This window comes from Peromyscus maniculatus, chromosome 4 (assembly GCF_049852395.1).
Source record: "Peromyscus maniculatus bairdii isolate BWxNUB_F1_BW_parent chromosome 4, HU_Pman_BW_mat_3.1, whole genome shotgun sequence".
Classification (NCBI taxonomy): domain Eukaryota; kingdom Metazoa; phylum Chordata; class Mammalia; order Rodentia; family Cricetidae; genus Peromyscus; species Peromyscus maniculatus.
In genome coordinates, this window is record NC_134855.1 from 143,318,121 (window position 1) to 143,341,617 (window position 23,497).

General features: G+C 48.1%; 1 protein-coding gene across 1 annotated transcript; it reads left to right on the forward strand.

Annotated features, from left to right (window-relative positions):
• Positions 1-3,866: 3,866 nt before the first annotated feature.
• Positions 3,867-13,148, forward strand: Kcns1 (potassium voltage-gated channel modifier subfamily S member 1). The gene is made up of 4 exons (XM_015999119.3): positions 3,867-3,979; positions 5,794-5,939; positions 6,154-7,163; positions 9,786-13,148. The coding sequence occupies exons 3-4, from the start codon at positions 6,171-6,173 to the stop codon at positions 10,251-10,253; spliced, it is 1,461 nt and encodes a 486-aa protein (XP_015854605.1). The 5' UTR covers positions 3,867-3,979; positions 5,794-5,939; positions 6,154-6,170; the 3' UTR covers positions 10,254-13,148.
• The last annotated feature ends 10,349 nt before the right edge of the window (positions 13,149-23,497 follow it).

Below are 23,497 nucleotides of genomic sequence, written 5' to 3' on the forward strand. Positions count from 1 at the left end.
GTTTCACAAAGAGAACTGAGGTACAAAGAGGTTAATTAGGACAAAGCCAAAGGAGTCACACACACTAGAGCTAGGATTCAACCTGGAACAGTTGGGTCCCAATTCTTTATATCTTTATTAAGTTGTTACAGTAGGTGGACACTTTAATAACAGTGTCCACAGATGAAAAAAACGAGGCTCGCCCAGCTCCAAGAAGGTTATGTGAACAGGCTCAATCATAGACATCAGAGGCCTGTTGGTTCACACCTGATTGTCCTGGGTTTTATTCTTGAGGGAGAAGAGGATGAAAATTCAGAGGTCCGGGAAGGAAGCTCCCACATAAACCAGCTAAAATTTGGAGACCAGTGGTCCCATGGCTCTCTCGTGGTTCCAGATTCTGAGCTCGGTCCCTGGAGTGACCGGAGGTCAGGTCACAGGCTGTGGCTTATAGCCATGCAATCCCTCTAGGCCAGTTCCTGGCCCACTCACCATCTGCTTCTTGGAGACTAGCCTTGTCTACACAGTGTCTCCTCAGTCCTCAGCTGCCTAACTGCTGCTGCAAACCCACAGCCTCTCTCCCCCACCCTTGTGGAAAGTCTCCTGGCATGCCAGGCACCTGGTTCCTTTACAAACGCCAATCTTGTTCCCAATTGTGTTTGCTGAGCACTTACTTTAGGCTACAGGCCATGCTCACACTCTAGTGGATGAGATCAAGGCCCAGTGAGGAATCTACATGATGATATACACAGGCCGCAAAGGCCTGCCAGGCTATTGGAGGCCATGAGAGGCCTAATTGATCCTGGAAGCTGTCCAAGCCCAAACCCTGAGTTTTAGTGCAAAGTGTGACATGCTAATCATCCATTCTCCCCTCCTTCCTTCCCAACAATAGTGTCTCCAGTTAGAAATGTTGTCCATACCTCTCAGCTACTGGAATGCTTATGACGTTCTACATATTGCCCAGGGCAACACAAAGGTAGAAACTTGAAATGCTAGTTCAGCCACAACTGTACATTTGTGTACTTTAATAACATCCTATACTGATTTAAAAAGTTAAATTAACTTTAAAAGCTTTTTTTTCCCTTCTTGGCTTCTTTCCAGCTAGAGATGTCCATGTGGCTCAAGACTGACCAGTCAGAAGCAGAAATTAGTCTACTGGGAAGGCCTTCCTAGAAAACCATTGTTTATCCCACTCATGAGACAAAACCAGCCTTTTGCCCCTCCCCCTAGGAACCCTTCACACTTCCTGGAAGGTGGCAGCTACACCTACAACCTAGAGAACTGTCTTGGTTGGGTTCCCAGTAGGAATCTTGGCATTTGATGAGGCTGATTTAGAAGTGTTCCTGGGGGAGCGGAGGAGGGCCCCACCAGAGGGCAGAGGAGGGAGTCCCAAGGAGCCTGATCCTCAGTGCTGCTTATGAGCAGCTATGTCGCAAAAGTCAGGTGAAGCCACCCGGAGTCCATTTCTGTTCCTGCAGCTAACTTAGCCTGAAAGCAAAGGGCAGGGAAAGTTATATGTGGGGATGACACAGCATGTGCTAACCTGCTCTGAAATCCATAATGGAGATATGTTCTCATTTGCACATAAGGAGAGAAACAGCCAAGAAAAGACACTTGGTTCAAGGTCACACAGGAATCCAGTGGCAAAGGCCTTATCTATTGCTGAGTATCAAGCCACCATAAGTAAAGTGGATTAAACGATGCACACTTATTGGGTCATAGAGTCCTAATGAAGCTGCACTCAGTCTGGGTGGAAGTCTTATCTAAGCCTCAGCTGCAGAAGTCTTTGCTTGCAAGCCTTTGCTTGCAAGCCTTTGCTGGCAGCATTTCAGCTCTGAGAGGGTGAAGGAACCAGACACCCAGCTGGCAGTGGCCAGAAGTCACCCTCATTTACTTGCCCTTCCAGCACGGTAACTTGCTTCATTAAAGTCAACAGAAGTTATAACCTTACATAATCTAATCACAGAAGGGACATGTCATCACCATACTCTAGAAGCAAATCAGTAAGTCACATACACAATCACACACTTATACTAACACACATACACATATATTAACAGCATATACACATACATATACTAACATATACTAACACACACATATATACACATATACACTAATAGCATATACTAATACACGTATACACATACACACATATACACACATACACTAACAGCATATACACACATATACTAACACACATATACACACTCACATACATTTAAGCACACATAATGAGTACAGAGTCTACGCCATTCACAGACTTCTGATTACAGAAATGGTGAGATGACCAATTTGTAGGGTAGGGGCTGCAGAAATTATGATAATTTGTAACACTGCAATAAAAAAAAAACAACTAGTATACTACATTTTGAAGACTTAGCCTAAAAGTGATTATAGAAAGTATCTCATTATTAATTTCTTTATTGATATCATGTTAAAATTGTATTTGTGATATATTGAGTTAAATAAAATACATTATTTTTAAAAACTCATTTTTTTTGGTTTTTGGTTTTTTCGAGACAGGGTTTCTCTGTGTAGCTTTGAAAACTCATCTTTTTTTTTTAAAAAAAAGATGTTTATTTATATATATGGTATTTTGTCTACATGTTTGTCTACATACCAGAAGAGGGCATCAGCTCCCATGGGACTATAGTCATAGACCATTGTGAGCCACCATGTGGCTGCTGGGATTGAACTCAGGACCTCCAGAAGAGCAGCCAGTGCTCTTAACTGCTGAGCCATCTTTTCAACCCTCTTTTTATTTTATTTTAATGCTGCTATCAGAAACAAAACAAGCAAACAAATTCAGGTAGTATCTTAGTATCCCAACTGGCCTAGAACTCATCATCCAAGCAAGGATGACCTTGAACTTCCTATCTTCCCACCTTTGTGCCGACTGTTGGGGTTACAGCTATAAACGACAGGGCCTGGTTTGCGCAGTGGGGTACTGGATATCAACCCGGAGGGCTTCATGGCCAACAGGCAGCACTCTACCAGCTGAACCTCATTCCGGGTCCAGAACCTGTAAGGGGCAGAGGTGACTCACATCCTATGTTGTAAACTTGGTGTAAACCTCAGCCACATGACCTAGAGAGAGTCAGGTACTTCTCAAGTCTTAGGCCTCCAGCTGAGGAGTAACATCTCATCCAGCCAACAGACACACTCACATGTTGAATGATGGATGGGATGGGCCCGTGTTGGCCCAAGGGAGGCGCTCAATCAATATTGGTGACTGTTGCGATGTATGAGTGAAGGAGCACACACATCAGCTACCCAAGAGATGCTGGAGGATGGGCGTTGCTAAGTATTCAGCACGGTTGTCTTCGTGCCCCACTCCCCAGCCCTCCTGGAAGGAAGTAACCAGATTCTCTAGGTGAGTGGGAGTTCTGAGCCTCCGGGACAGAAGGATGGGTTGCTGGCTTCACAACTCACTTGGAGAGAAGAGGGCGCTAGAGCCTTCGCAGGCACAGCTGAGGCTCCAAGGAGATGAAGCACCTCCCCAGCCTCCCATCTCAGACCTCCACAGTCTGAGCAAGTACCTGGGCGTGACTTATTAAGTCAAAAGCTGAAGAGCCACATTGGTGTCCAAAATGCCTGGGCTAAGTCCCTTGAAATAGTGCCTAGCATATATTAATCACTAAGTTAAGCAAATCGTGGTTTCTGCCATTCCTGGGCCAGAGCTTAAAACCTTTCTCCAAGGGTGTCCCCATTCCCTGACGTCCCATTCCTCCAGGCTCTGACTTTGAAGGATGCTCCCAGCTGTTAGGCCCCCATCCATCCCAGGCAAGAATAGAAACCAGCGCCTCCGGCCGCCCGCGGCCTCCCTCCCTCCCCCGGCAGCGATCGATGCGGCCTCAGCCGCTGGGGACGGGAACACAGGAAAGGAGGGGGCCGCCGGGCCTCCGCAGTAGTGAGGCGCAGCGCGGCCTCCGGGGCAGAAAACAGCCCCGGAGGCGCCTTTTGGAGACAGGCGCGCTGGACTCCCAGGAGGCCAGGACAGGTAAGGAGCCTCCCTCGGGGAGGGGCGTGGCTGGGAGAGTGGGAGGCGGAGATGGCCTGGGGATTCCTGGTGCTGGAGTCCCTTCTCCCAGACCTCCAAGGAGGGACAGTGTGGCAGAGATGGTCTTGCTTGCACATTCTGCAAAATGGGATTTAGAAAACTTGGGTGGTGTCAGGATATAACTGAGTATGCTGTGTGTGAGGAGCTCAGAGAAGCGGCCAGCATGCAGGGGTACTCACAGAAAGTATCAAGAGTGCAGAACCAGTCCCCTGAGAGGCCCACAGACAGTCTGTGTGATCTTGAACAAGTCACTCAGTCAGACTGACTGCGAGTCTTAACAAGAAATGTTTGTTGAATTAATTATCTGAATTCATACAGCAGGGAGGTGAGTGCCAGATAAATCCCCTTCTATCACCCTTCTAACATGTGATAGAAGAGGAATAAAAGCTGTATGTTTTGATGCCAAAGTCAGTGGAGGATGCCAGCGATGCACCAATTATGGGCCAGGGGCAGCACTACCATAAACATCAGCTTGTCTAATCCTCAGAGTCTCTCCAGTGTGGTCCAGACTCCAAAGCAGGGGACAAACCAGAAGAGGGCAATGGGTCCACTCAGTTCAACATCTGGGAAGTGGCAAACTCAGAATCTGAACCCAGATCTGATGAAAAGAAGGGGCACGGTTGTGATGTTTACTGAGCACCCATTGTGTACCAGGGATTTTGCGTGTATTCTCGTAAGAGTTCATCCAGTGCCATGCTCTCTGTTCTAAGTAAGAGAGCTAATGCCGCCCAGAGCACAGTAGCCAACTAAGGCAATGCCCATAAAGCCAAGCCCAGTGTTAGTGAAGGGCATCTGGGCTCCAGGGCTTGGTGTGCCCTCCACCCCCATCCCCTGGAAGAAGGCATTACTGACCGCTCAGCACAGATGAGATTACACAGTTTCATGGAGCAGGGATGAGCCAGGATCAGGGATCAGTGGACAGTGGAAGAATCTAGCATTTCTGGAGTATCAACTAAGCCAGACAGTTTCCATAAACCATCTGGACCACCACCACCCTCCACCCCCTCCCCGGCTATCTCTGGAATGTGTGCTATTGTCTGCACTGTGTATTCTGCAGGAAACTAAGGTCTAGAGAAGAAACGTTTTAGTCAAGGGCCAGGTCCATTAAGGATAAAGTTAAATTGTGGTTTGCCTGACTCCAGAAGACAGTGGCATAGGTGGATAATTTAACAAACTTTCTGTGAGCCTGAAAACAATATTAGGCCACACAATCACTTTACCCACACGTTCAAGTGGATATTCTGATCCCTGTTGGGGAAGGTTATGAGGAAATATGTGACTGTTAAGGGAACACAGAACCAAGGTTTAAGGTCGGGTCTGAAGGACACCACAGGCATATTATTACAAAGTCTATACCAGTAGCTCTCAAACCTGACCATGTGTTAGAATCACCCTCCAGGCTTCTTAAAAACAGACTGGCCGGGTGCACTGGGGTGTCTGGAATCCCAACACTCAGGAGACTGGGGCACAAGGATCAAAGGTTTGATATCAGCCTGAGTGAGCTGCATGGTGAGACTGTCTCCAAATAAATAATAAACAAACAAGCAAATAAAACAATATAAAAATACAGCGTGCAGGCTCCCACCTCAGAGGTTCTGAGTCATCAAACTCAGGGCAGACTGAGACTGCAACTTTGACCAACTCCTGTGATGAAGATGCTCTTAGTTCAGGGAACACAATCTGAGAATCAAGAGTCTCCCAACTGACTTTCTTAATAATCCTGGGTAGTAAGCCCTAACTAACCCCATCTGCAGAGGAAGATACTGAGGTTCAGAAGAGCCACCATACACATCTGGTTTCCTAAGCCCAAGCTTGTCCAGGAAGAGGAGAGATGTCCCACACTAGCGCCTAGCCGATGCCAGGCCATCCCGCCATCCTACCGCTTCTAAAGCCCTTTAAGGTAGGTCTCCCCATCTTTTGTGCCCTGGAGGAAATAGACGGGAAGATGGGTGATTTAGTCAAAGTCATCAAGTCGGGGGTTGAAGGATATTCAGACCCAGGCCTGACTTCAGTTCAAGGGGCATTCCATATCTGGGCGCCTACTGCATGCCTGGCACTTCACACAGTCTCCAGCACCCCATCTGGTGGATGGAGCCAAGGATTTTAACCCACAGGGCAGCACACTTGAGCCATGGTGAGTGAATCCCCGGGGCCGGGCTCCCGGGTGCCCTGGAGGCCAAGAGATGAGGCGCTGCGTGTGAACGTGGGCGGAGTGCGGCGGCTGCTGAGCGCACGCGCTCTAGCACGCTTCCCTGGCACACGGCTGGGTCGCCTACAGGCGGCGGCGTCCGAGGAGCAGGCGCGGCGCCTGTGCGATGATTACGACGCAGCGACGCGCGAGTTCTACTTCGATCGGCACCCGGGCTTCTTCCTCGGCCTGCTGCACTTCTACCGCACTGGCCACCTGCACGTGCTGGACGAGCTGTGCGTCTTCGCCTTTGGCCAGGAGGCCGACTACTGGGGCCTGGGCGAGAATGCACTGGCCACGTGCTGCCGCGCACGCTACCTGGAGCGGCGGGTGACGCGGCCTCGTGCCTGGGACGAGGACAGCGACGCGCCGAGCAGCGTGGACCCATGCCCCGACGAGATCTCCGACGTGCAGCGGGAGCTGGCGCGCTACGGTATGGCCCGCTGCGGTCGCCTGCGCCGCCGCCTCTGGCTCACCATGGAGAACCCTGGCTACTCGCTGCCCAGCAAGCTCTTCAGCTGCGTGTCCATCGGCGTGGTGCTCGCCTCCATCGCAGCCATGTGCATCCACAGCTTGCCGGAGTACCAAGCCCGGGAGGCAGCGGCAGCAGTGGCGGCAGTGGCCGCGGGTCGTAGCGCAGAGGACGTGCGCGATGACCCGGTGTTGCGCCGCCTGGAGTACTTCTGCATCGCTTGGTTCAGCTTCGAGGTGTCATCGCGCCTGCTGCTGGCTCCTAGCACGCGCAACTTCTTCTGCCACCCGCTCAATCTCATCGACATTGTGTCGGTGCTGCCCTTCTATCTCACACTGCTGGCTGGCGCGGCGCTTGGAGATCTGGGCAAGGTGGTGCAAGTGTTCCGCCTCATGCGCATCTTCCGTGTGCTCAAGCTGGCACGCCATTCCACTGGGCTACGCTCTCTGGGCGCCACACTCAAGGTAGGATGACTGAGGCCGGGTTGAAGCAGAGGGAAGATGTAGGGCAGGGTGGGTTAGTTGTTGCATTTGTAGCCTTGCCAATACAGGCACCCAGGACTACCTGCTACCCATTGAGCCAGGCATAAGGCAAGAGGCCAGATATACATTCATATTCACCCTGATCTAACCCCATGACTTTGTGAAGATTACCGGACTTGGAGTGATAACTCGATTAAGAGCCCTAACTGCTTTTCCAAAGGATTCAGGTTTGGCACCCAGCTCGCAACAGTCTGTAACTTCAGTTCCAGGGCATCTGATGCCCTCTTCTGGCTTCCACAGGCACTGCACACATGTGGTGCACAAATACACATGCAGGCAAAACACCCCTACATGCAAATAAAGATAAATCTCAAAAAAATATATAAGTAAATAAATAAAAGAAAGGCTTGGTGCTACCTGTATGTCCCCAGAAGAATACAGAAAAATTAACATATAAAAATAAATAAATACAGAAAATAAAATGGAGTGAGCCACGGGACTGGAGACATCACCCAGTGGTTAAGAGCAGGTTCTGCCCTTGCAGAGGACTCAAATTTGGTTTTCAGCACCCACATCAGGTGACTGGCAGTCACTTCTGACGGCAGCTCCAGTGGGCTCCAGCACTTCTGTGGGCACCCAGACACGCATGCATATAGCCACAAGCATACACATAACTCTAAATAAATCTTTTAAAAATTAAAGTGAACCACTATTGTCCGAGAGACAGAGAGAGAGACAGGGATACAGAGAGACAGAGAAACAGAGAGAGAAGGAAAGAGAGGGAAAAAAGAGGAAGGGCTTTTGATGTACCTATCTAATACCGAGGAAAACAGCGCAAAAAATATGCAAAGCAGGATGCTAACTGGCTTCTCTTTTGGCACCTTTCCCCTAGCATCATTGGAAGGCACAAGTAGTCTCAGGTCACTCAGCCTAGAAATAGCCTAGAGCTAACACTTACTATGCATAGGATGAGTGTTCTGTGCCAATTTTACATTCGTTATTGATTAGTCCTTAGGACAATTTCCTTGGGAAGATGCTATAATTTATTTTCTTCCCGTAAATGAAGATCCTGGGGGTGGTAAGGCTGTTTTATAAGCCTGGTTGCAGTTTATTGGCCACTGGCCCTGCTCAGGGGGTGAAATTAGCCTGGTTCAGGAAAGGAGGCAACATGAACAACTTGGACCACAATCTGATAAGGGAACAGAATGAAAGTCAGCAGAGGGGACACAGAAGGAGGAGATTTGGGGGTTTGAGGTACTGAGGGGCATGGACTCTGGACCCATGTTTTTGTTTCTTTTGTTGTTGTTCCGAGGGCACTGAGGAGCTTGTACTGTCACTACAGATGTGGAAACTGAGATTCTAAGAGGTGATAGGACTCGTGGGAGGCTCCTTAATAAGTGGTGGACCCCAGAGAACAAGCCAGCCATGCCCAGCTCCAGCCTTTTGTGCTCTCCCAAGCCCTAGGCAACCCTGTGAAGGATCCCCAGAAAGGCACTCACAAGTCCCTCCCACCCTTGATGACACAGCATCTTGTGTGTCCTAATAACGCAGGGCAGCCAGGATACTAGCCACTGGTGTGTGACCTGGGAAGAACCCTCGGGTACCAAGCAGGTACGGGGAAATATGTTAGCCAGACCCCTTTAATTCAGAGTCACTCTAGGGAAGAGCCTTATGCCCCCCAAACCTTCCTACTTTGCAGAGAATCAGAGCTTGAGGCTCCTAGCTTTGTCCACAAGGAGGAAGAAGAGTGATAACCAGAGCTGTGCGAGTCAAGACACAGGTGTAACATAGCATGGCGTGGGGTGGGGGGAGGGGGTTGCTACTAAAGTGAGGTCCCAGACCATCAACAGCTTCCTCAAAGCTTGCCAGAAAGGCAGAATCTCTGGCTCTGCCCCAGACCTACTTAACTGAGTTCTAGCTTTTAAAGAGACCCCCTACATAATTCTTCTATATGTTATAATTTGAGAGACCCCACTGTAGAAAAGGTTCTCAGCATTGGTGACATTTGAGGACAGATAATTCTTCATTGGGGAGGAGGGTGTCTTATGTTCTGTGAGATAAATACTAAGCCTTATCCCTGGCCTGTGTGCATGCATGCCAGCCTGTGCCCACTATGACGACCTAGTACTCCCTTGGTGGGCAAGGCGAGCAGAACTGCTTTGTTTGAAAATCAGGCACCAATAAACAAGTGCATTTATTCTTTAGATAGCTTAGGGAACTCATCTCCTCTCAGTTTCCTTGTGGGGTAGACAATATTTTTATACTTGTCAGAAATGTTATAGGGCAATTCAAACATACACGAAACCATTTCTTTGCATTATGAAATATAAACTGTGGTTCTCTTGGTTCTGTGAGTGCATAAAAAACACCAGGATGCTAATCAGTGTGGCCAAGCAGGCACCATCTGCACAGAAATTGGGCCTGCGTTCAATCACGGGGAGTCTTGTTGCTTAGTGTAGTTGGAAAAGTGCAGTTCAGAGTCAGGGTCTTGCCATCAGTTCTACCATTTGATGCTGGACATTCTTTTATACCCCGTAAGCCTCTGCGTCTCCCGAGAATGTAAGTCCAGATAGCCCTGACTTGCGTTCACACATTTTCTTTCAGCACAGCTACCGTGAGGTGGGCATCTTACTGCTGTACCTGGCCGTGGGTGTGTCAGTATTCTCGGGTGTGGCCTACACCGCGGAAGAAGAAAACGTGGGCTTTGAGACAATCCCCGCCTGCTGGTGGTGGGGCACCGTGAGCATGACCACAGTGGGCTATGGGGATGTGGTGCCCGAGACTGTGGCTGGCAAGCTGGCGGCCTCAGGCTGCATCCTAGGTGGCATCTTGGTGGTGGCGCTCCCCATCACCATCATCTTCAACAAGTTTTCCCACTTCTACCGGCGCCAGAAGGCACTGGAGGCGGCGGTGCGGAGCAGCGGGCAGCGTTCCTTTGAGGACTTGCTGAGCAGCGTGGACGGGGTATCAGAGGTGTCTCTGGAAACATCTCGAGAGACTTCTCAGGAGGGGCGGTCCACAGACCTGGAGACCCAGGCCCCCAGTGAGCCTGCAAAACCTCAGAGTTATTAAAACCAGGGCTCTGCATTCCCTCCCCACAGCCTCAGAGTCAGCAAATAGAGCAGATTCCTCCCCTGCTTAAGTTCTGTATGGGAGTCATCCACCTGAGCAATGAGACCTAAGCCCGAGGCAGGATGATAGTACACAACAACCTCCTTTGAAGTAGATACGCACCAAGAGGAGGAAGAGGATGGCCTCTATATGAGCCCCGTTAGCCCTGTGCTGGCAGATAATTATCCCCATTTCACAGATGAGGGAACTGAAGTTCACCTGAATGTCACGGAGCTGCTATAAAGAAGTCATCTTTTAATACTAAGTCTCAGGAAGGAGCTGGAGGCTAAGTCCTTACACAATCTGTAGGGTCCATAGCACAACCGTCTTCAGTACTACTTCCTAGGGCTGACTTATACAGAAACCTGAACAGACCCTTCTGGGACTCAGACCCAGCTCTGTACCTGCTTGGGAAAAGGTGGCCAACCCCTGGCCCCAAAACTAGATCCTAGCCCATCAGTCACAACTGGTGACCCAGAGAGAAGATTATGGAGGAGGAACCGACTTATAACCAGCTCAGCTTTGAGCTCTTGGTGGCAGAGGGCTGCTGTGCGTGCTCCTGTCCTGCTTGGTCTTTGTCAACTTGACACAAGCTGAAGTTATCCGGGAAGAGGAACCTCAGCTGAGAAACACCTCCATCAGATGACCTGTAGGCAAGCCTGTGGGACATTATCTTGACTAATGACTGATATGGGAGGGCCCAGCCTGCTGTGGGCGGTACCATCCCTAGGAAGGTGGTCCTGGGGTGTATAAGCAAACTGAACAAGCCATGGGAGCCAGTCAGTAAGCCGTGTTCCTCCATGGTCCCTGCTTCAACCCCTGCCTCCAGGTTCCTGCCTTGAATCCCTGCCCTGGCGTTCCTCTATGGACGATGACCTGGGATATGTAAGTCAAATAAACCTTTTCCTCTCCAAGTGGCTTTTGGTCATGGTCTTTATCACAGCAATAAGACCTGACTACCACAGCTCCCCTTCCACCCCTGTCCATCACACAGAACTCCAGCCCTGCCATGAGTAGCACCCAGGCAAATGTTTGAGATTCTTGTCCTTTTTGGCCAGTGCTGGTCCCATCATCCTTGATAGAGGTAAATCTTTTACACTCCCCTGCCAAATCTTCTATCCCTTTGGCTGAACAAGTTGTGAAGGGGTCTGGTCCCCACTTTTTTATACATTGCAACCAAGCACCCATTTCTCTATCATCGGGGCCTCCCTGAGGCCCCAGCTGTTCCATCACACTGAACCCCAAGGTAGAAGACATCATCTGGCTCATCCCCAAGATCAGGGCAGGGCAGGTTAGTACATATTGCCTAGACTGAGCAATTGCTACAGCCTGCTGGGCCCCAGGTACTGGGAGGAAGAAGGAAATAGAGAGAGACCTTGTTAATGAAAGAGTGAACAACATTGCAAAGGAGGCCCACAGGGCAGTCCATCCCCAGCCCTGCTTTGGTTTGGGAACTTTTAACAATGACTCCATCATGGTTTGTCACTCACTTATTTAACAGATCATTATTGGAAGAGCCTTAAGCTTAGGCTTCCCATGTGACCTACCTTGCTTTCAGATGCATGATGATTTTAGTCTATTTCAGACGTTTTCCAATGCCTTTGGAGGAGGAATGCACTCTCCAGTGTCCACAGTGTCCCACAGCTTCTCCTCTGTCCCCTCTCACACAAGCCATCATGTTCCACCCTCTTCTGACCTTGTCAGATTTGCCTTGGCTGTTGGACCTCTGTCTGACTGCTTACCAGGTTCAAGAGGTAGTCATGGTAGAGAACACAAATGTCCCTCTACTAATAAGGGAACTAGTCGGGGAGACAGACTCAAATGTAATAGTCACAAACTTTCATAACAGTTAACTTTACTAGGTAGGAAACCAGGAGCATGTGTACTCTACCAGAGTCCGTAACCTGAGACCATCAGAGAATGCTTTCCTGAGTGACAGACAGTCTAACCTGCTCTGATAATGGTAAATGGGTTCCAGGGAAGAGTATTCCAAAGAGAGTACACAACAGACGCCCAACACATGGATTCCCAGTCTCTGGACTGTGGCAGACACAGGAGCTGAGCCAAAAGGCCTCTGGGGAGGAGCTCACCATGTTAATCGTCTTTCCAGCATACTTGCCTCCTAACATCTATGTCCAGCTGTGCCCAGCTGAGGGACAGACTGGAAAGCTTCCCGCACGCTCCTTTGGCCTGGCTTAACACACACCAGACTTTCTGATCCTTCAAACAGAACTCTAAACGTGGCTTGGGGGCAGATGGGGGGGGGGGTGTAAATGTCTGCTGCAGGTTGTCTGCCATCCCAGCAGCAATGCAGTGGCTCTCTGCTGCTCCGGTGCCTTGGTGGAAAGTGTTACACAAACAGAGACCCGTGCCCAAACACCTGCCTCTGCTAGCCTGGAGCTGGCTGCCGGATTTGTTGAGTGACGGGGGAGAGTGGGCAACCAATAAAATGGAACAACTTAGAGACCACATCCTCAGAGGCTTTGTCTGTGGTAGTTCCAACCAGAGCAGTTTGCATGGACAGGAATCCAGTTGGAATTAACATGGTGAGAAAGTGTAACTCATCAGGCTTTGTGGCACAGGCCTATAATCCCAGTGATTAGAGAGGCTGAGAAAGATCTCAAGTTCAGCCTGGGCTACAGAGTGAGTTCGAGGCCAGCCTGGGAAACTTAGTAAGATCAAAATAAAAAGGGCTGAGATTGTAGTTTAGTGAGAGAGCACTTGTCTAGAATGCATGAGACCCTGGGTTCAGTCCCCAGCATCACAAAAAAGAAACCAGTTAATGAAACAAATAATGAAAACTATGAGTGACAGCAACAAGTACGAGTCCGTGGTTGCAAACACTAGAAACTAGCCAAAAAGAAAAAAAAAGAAGAAGAAAAAGAATTGGAAGGTATATTCATTTTTAATGGTTCTATAACAAATTACCACACACTCAGTGGCTTAAAACAAATTTATTATTACATAGTTCTTAAAGCCAAAACTCTAAAATCAAGGTGTAAGCAGGGCCCTGCTTCTGGGAACTGTAGGAGGAGAGGCCCCCCTCCCCCCCCACCTCTTCAGCCCTTGGCATCATTCCTGTCTCTGCCCCTGGCATCACATCACATTTTCCACTGTGTGTTAAATTTCCCCAAACTTTTCTCCTATAAAGATACTTTTGATGACATTTAGAGCTCATGGGGGATGATCCAAGATGATGTCATCTCAAGATCCTTTTAAACACAATTGCAAAGAAGACCACATTCTGAATAAGGTAACATTTAGAGGTCCCAGAGATTCCCGGGGGACATGTGAGGCCACCATTCAGCCTACTGAAGTGGAGTACATCAAGTCCACCCAAAGGAAGAAGTGACTGGCAGGGTCTGAGGCAGAAGAGCCATGAGGAGAGTTTGGGGGACCTCAGCAGCAGCCCAGAATCCTTCTGTCTAGGGACTGCCTTCCAGACATTCACCTCTGATCACCGTGTGTGTGTGTGTGTGTGTGTGTGTGTGTGTGTGTGTGTGTGTGTGTGTGTGTGTGTGTGTTCCCTCAGAGCTGGAGTTATTCTAGCCGCAAATGCTCTTACCCACTGAACCATCTCCCAGGTCCATCCCTGTGGTGATATTTTATTTGTGCAACCCAACAAGGTTTGTCTGAGGATCAGAGGAAAAAGCCAGCCACTATATTAAACATAGAAGTCCAGCAATGGTAGCACATGACTTTAATCCTATCATTCAGGAGGCAGGGATCTGTCAGGATCTCTGTGAGTTCAAGGCCACACTGGGAACAGAGCCAGGTGTGGTGGCACACACCTTAAATTCCAACACTAGTTAACCATAAAGGTTTGGAGGTCTGTACAGCCAGACAGGAAGTGACATAGCTGGGTAGGAAGAGGAAGTGATGTAGCTGGACAGAGAGAGCAATGAGATGCAGAACAGAAAGGCTTATAGGCGTGGGTACACAGGAAGTAGGTCTCTTTTAGAAGCTGGGGGTTGGTAAGGTGAGGTTGACTGTGGATTTTCCTATTCCTCTGATCTCTCAGGTTTTAACCCTGATATCTGGTTCTGGGTTTTTTATTTAATAAGACCGTTTAGCAATTTGTCTACACATCCCCCTGCATTGTTTGCTTACAGATCCAGTTTCCCTCCAGGAAGGACGGTGGTTTGGCTGAGTTGGCTGCTTTTCTCCTGGTGGGGCTGGAGGGCAGAGTGCTGGGTTTTCAAGTGCAACAGACGGAATGCAATTAGTAATTCAAAGACAGGGCCATCCATGTGTTGTCACTTAAAGGAGGGTCACAAATAGCTGGTGTCCACTACAGTCCAACCCTGGGTTTCTCAACACACCTCACGCATGCACGTGTGGAAACTGTCAAACTGTCACATATAATCCAAACACTGATCCCCCCTCCGAAGGGAAAACAACCCCAAATCATGTCCTGTTAATGGATCCAACTCTTAAGTTCATTCTTCCATTGGTGCCACTTATCCTTCCTCAATATTCCGAAAAGAGCCAGCGGCTGTCACCAGCACGCTCTGTGAATGAGACACGAGTGAGGAGATGAGAGCCTCAGCCTGAGGACCCCGCGGCCTCATCACATTGCTATGACACCCGGAGGCTGCTGCGGGCGCGGAGAATGTGATCTATTTGCCATGTCAGGTTCACCCTGCCTTTGGCTGGCCCTTCAGTCATTGAGATTCACTATCTGATAGGGTGACCTAACGCTTTATTCCTAGAGACTCTGAACCCTTGAAAGTGCTGGGAGATGCCTCAGGGAATTCCCTGGTGTTGCTTAAAACTCCTTGATGCCTTCTCTCTGTGTAGCAGTACTGGAATTTCCCCTTGATGGTATAGTTGATTACTCAGCTCAGCACTGTGACTCCCTTTATATTTGTATTCTTGAGGACACGAGCAGAAATGCCCAAGTGACAGACTCAATCTCCAATTCATGGAGCTCACTGCTGTATCCATTAGAGAAGCATTCTGCTCATGGGCACCCAAACCTCGAAGTTTGCAAAACCCAAGCCACAGAGCTAGGAGACAGTGGATCTGCCAGTGGATCAGTGTGCTTCTTTGGAACCACACAGACAGTTCTTCAATGGTGAGCACCTTTTTACGCAGCCAGCATACATCAGTGGTCCACACGAGCCCCTGGCTGTGCTTCCTGTTGGAGACCTTGCCAGGCATGCTTCATTTCTGTTTAGGTGGAGGACACAGTACCATTTCAAATGGGCATCTTTAGATACGTGATTACTTGATGTCCATAGTTAACCTGACATTCATCTTCAATCCCCAACAACAAAGCAAAATCCGACACCAGAGCCCGTTACATGAGAAGAATATGTGCCCTTCACAATGTGGGAGATAAATCCAGTATGTATGTATCCGTAAAATTCTATCATTTCCCTCCTGTCTTCCCTTCTCTTCTCTTCTCTCCCTCCTCTCCTTTCCCTTCCTTCCTTTCTGGCACATATGTAACGTGTGTGCATGTGTACACAGAGACAAAGGGTTAATGTCATGTGTCTTCCATGATTGCTTTCCACCTTGTATTTTGAGACAGTCCCAGCCCTCCTGACCTAGACATTCTTCAGGAGCCAGGGCAAAACCATGCTGGGTTCACTGGAGGCCATACTTAGTGGGATTTATGGGAAGAAAGCACAAAAAAAGTCCAGTCCAGCACAATGTCTTCAGAAATCTTTTATTCCCTTCCTCTACAGGATGCCAAAGGATCTGGATTCTGTAAGGTCCAATTCATGTGGGCTAGCATTTGGTCCAAGATTCATTAGCCAACGCATCCTGTTGCTAGAGCTCAGCCAGCTCCTGGAGCTAGGAGAGAAGGCCGAATCTCTGCTAACTGATTCTGTCTCAAAATCAGACTGGCCCCAAATTACATTTTCCCTCTGAAACAAACACCCCTCCCACCCCCACCCCCACCCAATCTATTTCTACAAATATACCCACAGCTGATGGTATCAATTAACAAGTTTTTGCAGTTCTGTTTGGGCCAGAGAACCTTTCCTGCCCATCTACTTTTAGCTTTCCAGGCCAAATTGATTCCATCTTCCAGCTAAGCAACCTTGAGCAAGCAGGAATCTGCGAGCTCTTACGCTGAGAAAGGCTGTGAGCTGTAGGCATAAGTTTTACAGGGTCCTGGATTTCTCTCACACTCTCAGTGGGCCATGCCTCTTGCAATCCTATTCAATCAATGCCAAACTCCACAAAGGTGTGAATTCAGCCAACAACCAGTTACCAACTTTGGAATTCTAACTTGGCTGCACTCCAAGTCTTAGGAGATTCTTTACCATAGAACAGAAGTACTCTTTATTTTGTGCCAAATAAATAAATAACCAAAACATTATCTGGGCTTGCTCAATTGACTTTTCTTTGATATCATTCAATGGATCTAGAAACCACAGGTTCCATCATACAAGCTGGGCCTTGCTAACTTGTAACTGAACTCTGCTGGATACTCCGAGAACTACACTACCCTCTCTGATCAAATGATATCAAATGACCCAAAAAGCATGTCTCTTTATCACTGAGACTTCAGACCACTGACTTTCCAGGCTGAAGAATAAGCAGCCACCTCACCTGCTGTCTTAGTCAGGGTTCTATTGCTGTGAAGAGACACCAGGAGCACAGCAGCTCTTGTAAAGCATTCACTGGGGCTAGCGAACCGTTCAGAGACGCAGTCCATTGTCATCATGGAAGGGAGCATGGTGGCATGCTGGCACACATGGTGCTGGAGAAGGAACTAGGAGCTCTACAGCTGGATTGGCAGGAAGAGCGAGGGCCACACTGGGCCTGGCTTGAGCAGCTGACACCCCCAGTGACACACTTCCTCCAGCAAGGCCACACCTACTTCACACCTCCCAATAGTGCCACTTCCTATGGGACTATGGGGGCCATCTTCATTCAAACCGCCACACTTGTTTTGCCCCATTAAAGCTGTGATGGTTAACTTGTCACCTTGACACAATCTAGAATCACCTCAGAAGAGATTCTCAATGAGGGACTATCTAGACCAGGTTGGCCTGTGGGCTTTTCTGTGGGGGATTGCCTTGATTACATGAACTGATGTGGGAAGACCCAACCGAAACGTAGGCGACACCATTCCCTAGGTGTATGTTCTGAGCTATATGAGTCTCTCTCTCCTTCTCCTCTTTTTTTTTTTTTTTTTTCTGAGACAGGGTTTCTCTGTGTAGCTTTGTGCCTTTCCTAGAACTCACTCTGTAGACCAGGCTGGCCTTGAACTCACAAAGATTCTCCTGGCTCTGCCTCCCAAGTGCTGGGATTAAAGGCGTGCACCACCACCGCCCGGCTCCCTCTCATCTTGACTGTAGGATGGGACTGCTACGTCAAGTTCCTGTCTTGGCTTCCCCAGAATTGTAAACTAAAATAAACCCTTTCTCCCCTAGGTTGTTTTTTGTTGGGGTATTTTATCTCAGCAACTGGAAAAGAAACCAAGACAACAGCCAGGTAATTTTAAACATCCCACATTACTGGAGGCTATGTTGCCTACAACTCAACTCTAGTTTCAATTTATGTTACCAGCTAGGAATATGTGGTTTCAAACAACAAAACAATTGCATGGGATAGACTGGCTAAAAGTAGAATTAAATGACCAAGTTTAAAGAACAAGGAATGAGCTGGGTGTGGTACCACACGTCTCTAATCCCAGCAGAGGCAGAGGCGGGCTGATCTCTGTGAGTTTGAGGCCAGCCTGGTCTACAGAGTTGCAGGACAGTCAGGGTCATGTAGAGAGATGATGACGATGACAACGACGACAACGACGACGATGATGATGATGATGATGGCAAAAAGGAAGAGGAGAAGGAGGAAGGAAAGGAGATATGAAGGGAGAAAAACATAAAGACTGAGGTATCAGAACCCATTAAAATAGCTGAGTGACATCTGCCTCCACTTGGATCACTCTGCTCAAGCTAAAATGTCCTTAAGAGTGAGTCTAACTGCTCTGAGTTGGATCCCACACCCTCTGGTGGCCTGAGGAACAGATAAGAACAGCTATCACAGACGTTCCCACCAGGATACTAACAGCACAGCGTCTCCCTGAGGAAAAGTGGAATGCTTTCATTAAAATCAGGGTAAAGGACCCCAAGTAAGCGTATCCTTTACCACGGGGTGAGAACAATAGACAGGTGACTCAGCTGAGCAGCATCAGAAATCCAAACAAAAAAAGCAGAAAGAGTGATTTCAGCACCCTGTGGTACACAGTAGCATGTCAATGTCTGCCAATCATAAAACTTATAATGCCTCCACTGGAGAGCGAGCACCCAACTCTGGTCTGAAAAGTCCAGGATTAGCACAGCTCCAGCGAGGTGCCCACATCTCTCAAGGGGGATTCACAGAGAAGTTAGGTCTGTGACAACTTAGCAGCCACCATGTGAGTGTCGAAGAGTTCCCAGGAGACCAAGGGAAACCGGACAGATCCCAGGTATTCCTCGGAGTGTTGTTTTCATGGGCCCCAATTTCATCTACAAAGTGGAGAAGAAAGTTCAGGTGTGACTGGCGCCCGAGGTGAGCAGGGTACATGGGACGGATCAAGATGTCTGGGACTTGGGGATGTGATGTGCTTGTCAATGATGAAGGAATAGTTTCTCCTTATTTACTGTGACCTCCAGCTAGGATCCTCCCTACTGAGAAAGACACAGTATTCTATAGGAATGCTCTCATTTAAGCTCTTCCTTGCTTCAGCTCCCATATTACAAGTCACAGAGCCAGAGAAGTCTATATGTTCACGTAATTCCATACCCAGTCCCTTTTCAGTTCAAAGGTAAACTAAGCAAGTTGTTACTGTTCAAATATGCAATGTCCCTCATGGGCTGAGTGCCTAACCCCAAGGTTTGGTGCTATTTGGAGGAGATAATGGATACTTTAGGAGGCAAGGCCTTGTTGAAGGAAGTCACTAGGGACCTTTGAAGGATATACCTAGTTCCTGTCTCACCCCCTCATGGCAGACCTTTCCTGTCGACCATGAAAACGCTCCTCCATCACATGCTCTAACTAACCACCATAATGCTTTGGCCAAGGAACTATGGACGAGCAGTACAGCTGTTCTCTTGGGTACCTGGGCCACAATGATGGGAAAGTACTAATACACAAGGAGATCACATTAGAAAAGGGGTATGGCTGTGAATCCTTTTTTGAGGCATTAGGTGCCTTTCTGAGGTTCCCAGAGTGAAGATGAACTAGTGAAACCAACAACCTTCCACATGTCTGTGCACTCTACAATCCACAGAGTGGTTTCATACCCTCTTTTACAATACACATCTTGCAAGAACCCTGAATGGTGACAGGAATGATCATGAAACAATATTATCATTAATTCGCAGATAGAGATGCCAAGGTCCATTGACAGTCAAAAGCAATGGAGGCTTCATGGTGCTGGATTACACCCTCTGGTACCACATTCCCATCATAATCACTTCGTTTGGAAAACCTAATTCCCTAGGTACCACTAAGGAAAGGGCTCTGAAGTGTGAGTCCTTGGGAGTCTTTTCTCAAGCCCTGGATGCTGCTGTGCATGCTGATTGCAATGGTCCTCTGTAGCTAGAGCTTTCCTGCCTTGCCCACTCAGGACAAATCTCTATCACCCGCCAGTCCCACAGCCGCTCAGACCCAACCAAGTAAACACAGAGACTTATATTGCTTACAAACTGTATGGCCATGGCAGGCTTCTTGCTAACTGTTCTTATAGCTTAAATTAATCCATTTCCATAAATCTATACCTTGCCACGTGGCTTACCAGCATCTTCACATGCTTCTTGTCATGGCAGCGGCTGGCAGTGTCTCCCTCTGTCTTCCTGTTCCCTCCTTTCTCCTCTCTGTTAGTCCTGCCTATACTTCCTGCCTGGCCACTGGCCAATCAGTGTTTTATTTATTGACCAATCAGAGCATTTGACATACAGACTATCCCACAGCAGTCCTCACTGACTACCAGACACCATATTTTGGGCCAGCCAGTCCCTATTCCTGAGGGTAGAAAATTCTCTAGTTTGCTACATTGAGAAGCTCATTTTGTTGGCGAATCTGACCAGGTATGTCTTTCAGAATCCTGATGGCTAGGAAGAATAAGGCCAGGAAAGATGCTCAGTATGCAACACTAAGTTCAGACTCACGAAGAGATTTAGTGCATCACCAAGAGAATATGCATAGATCATGAGAGATGCTATGAAGGATAGAGGAAGCAACATGTTTGTGAGCAGAGACATGCCCGCCCCCCCCCCCCAGCTTGATTCTCTGCTGTGTATAAACAGCATGATCATTACCTCAGCATTTTCTCTCTTGGGGTGTTGATGTCAAGGTTAGGCACAATAAACACTAAACATTAAACAAACCAATAAATCACAGAAAAGACAGAGTGTGCAGTCTCCATAGAGCCCTTGATTGTCTGGGAGAGAAAGTGAGCAGCAGACATTGGCAAAGGAATCTGCTTTTTACAGATGGCAAACCAGATTCATTTGTATACCTGAGTCCACAGCTGGGGGAGTCTCAGAATGAGAAGTGAACTCCAGAAGCCTGGTTTGAGTCTGGACTCTTGACATGGCCCAACTTGGGCCTTCGTTACTTCCTTTACCAAAACAGGGGGCTGGCTGATTATAAATGTTAGTGGCCTAAGAGGAAAGACTCCTCAGTTGGCATAGGGTTGGGGAGTTGCCATCCATGACCTTGGAGCCTTGCAAACAGTCCAAAGAGGAGGAGGTCTGTTTACTCAGGAGTAAGACACATACCTGGCACAAACTTCCTCAGTGTGCACACCCATGCAGTGAGTACACAGAGAATCAGAACTTGACATCACCCTAAAGCCCTCCTCGTGTTCCCATCCTGGTGCCACCCACAGCCATCAAAAGGAAGATCTGTCTTCCCTGTACCTCCTGGATGTGCCAGGGCAGCCACACTAATGAACTCACTGCAGCTATGCTGACCTGCACAAGACCTGCCCAAGATCAAGGCAGTCAACATTCCAGCAAGGATGAGCAAAGGGCCAACAAGGCTCCACACCTGGCTGAGAAGCTCTTGGTTGTAGATGGCAGCTAGGGGAGGGGGAGTCCATTTTCCTCAGGCCCCCTGGTAGGTTGACCATGTTCCAGTGGGTGTCACCACACTCAAGCACCAACTGAATGCAATGGATTATTAGAGAGAAGAAGAAGAAAGAAGAAAAAGGATACAAAAATGAAACGGGATGTGGTGATGGGGCTCTGGGATGAATTAGACTAAGGCCAAAACACACTGTATACATGTATCAAATCCTCAAAAAGAAATCCAAGTATTAGATAAACAAGTTTTGTTTTCCCACTGAACATCAAAGATTTCTTTGGTTTTGAAATTGATATCATTAGAATTGTACAATATATATTCCTTTGTGCCTGCTTTCTTGTTGGGATGACGGTAAAATGCATTTGAAAACTGCCTTTTTGATCATTTTAAATGTACAGTTCAGGGGCAGAACATGCATTCACACTGTGACACAGCCACCACCAGACACTGCCCCTCCTCAGACCTTAGCCTGCAGAGCTGAAGCTCCTGCTCAACACTAAGTCCCCATTCCTTCCTCACTCCCTCCAACATTCTGTTCTGCCTATGAATCTGACTACTCTAGGACCTTGTAAGTGAAAGAATATATATGCTCTTTTATGGCTGACTTATTTTACTTATCATAATGTCTGAGGTTTATCCGTGTTGTAACATGCATGAGAATGAATACCCTTTCTTTTAAAGAACTGAGTAATGTCCATTATACATACAAACCGTATTTGTCAGTTCATCCAATAATGGACATGTCTCTCACTTTACTCTAGAGATCAGCCAGGCTTTTGTGTCCAGTGAGAAACTGAACGTACAGGCAGACAATGGACAGACCATTCCCACAGACAGCTATGACTTTCCACCCACCAGACTGCTCAGGAAACCAACTCTATTCATACAGCCAACAGCCCAGAAGGCAGCCTGCTACCGGCCAGATCTTACAGGCAGACAGCTTGCTATCTCTGGTGGCAGTTCAAGAAGATCAACCATAACTGCTGTCACCACCAGCCTAACAAGGCTAGGCCTCAATTAGTACCCAGGCTTCTATAATTTCTGCCCGTTTCCAATGAGGACCAACCAGCAGCATAAAAATGTCATTAGCTGGCCTAGGGCATCCCCAGCCCACAGCTCCAATCAAGGCTTTCCATGGTTTTCCACTGTAGAGTTAGGTTCCCCAATCCTACTTTCTGCCTTTGAGTGTCTGCTCAAGTCTAAGTGTGACAGAGCAAGCTCTAAACAAACCACCTTTGCTTTTCTCATCTGGTCAGTCTTGGCTTTCTTCCACAACAGTTATTGATTCGTTTTCAGTGCAGTGTGGTATTCCACTATAGCAGTTTACATAACTTATTCACTCTATTGTCACTGGGTATCTGGATGGCTCCCTTTTACAAAAGGAAGGACTATGACCATACCACCATGAATGTACTTGACCTCTTCTGGTCTCAGAAGGTAAGATTGTGCTAGGTTAGTACTTGGATGGAGACCACCTGGGAATACCACTGTTACAGGCTTATGACACAGGCCCATAATCCCAGCTACGCGTGCAGCTGAGGGAGGAGTACTGCTAACTCAAGGCCTGTCTGGATACAGCTTGGACAACTTAGTGAGACCCTTGGTCACAATAAAATATGAAAAGAGAGCCAAAGCTCAGTGGCAGAGTGCTTTCCTAGCATGCATAAGACCCTAGAATGCATGGGACTCTAGACTCAGTTTCCAGCACTGTGATGATTAGTTATAATAATAAATAATGCCATGAATATGCATGTACATGCCTTGTAGAAATATGCACATAGTTCCGTTGAGGAACTACCCAGGAGAGCTGCTGGGTCCCAGGTACACTCACCAGTAATCAAGAGCTCAGCTGCTCCATGTCCTCACCTACCTTTAGTGAGTCCTCTCTTTTGTTTGAGCTGCTAAGGTGGGTGTGCAGGGCCAGCACACTTGTTTTGATACGTTCTTGATTAAAGTTGAATACTCTCTCATAATGGCACTGCAAACACATGAATCTTTTAATACCTGTCCCTTGATCAAAAATTCCTGATGGGAATCTCTCTCTCTCTCTCTCTCTCTCTCTCTCTCTCTCTCTCTCTCTCTCTCTCTCTCTCTCTCACACACACACACACACACACACACACACACACACACACAGAGGCTTTCACTCACCCTCCCATTTTCCCGGGGCT

What these genes read in the sequence shown, in the direction of transcription:
- Kcns1 (XM_015999119.3), top strand. Translation starts at nt 6,171, where the DNA reads ATGGTGAGTGAATCCCCGGGGCCGGGCTCCCGGGTGCCCTGGAGGCCA. An exon ending in CTCTGGGCGCCACACTCAAG is followed by an intron (nt 7,164 to 9,785) that starts GTAGGATGACTG and finishes ATTTTCTTTCAG; the next exon opens with CACAGCTACCGTGAGGTGGG.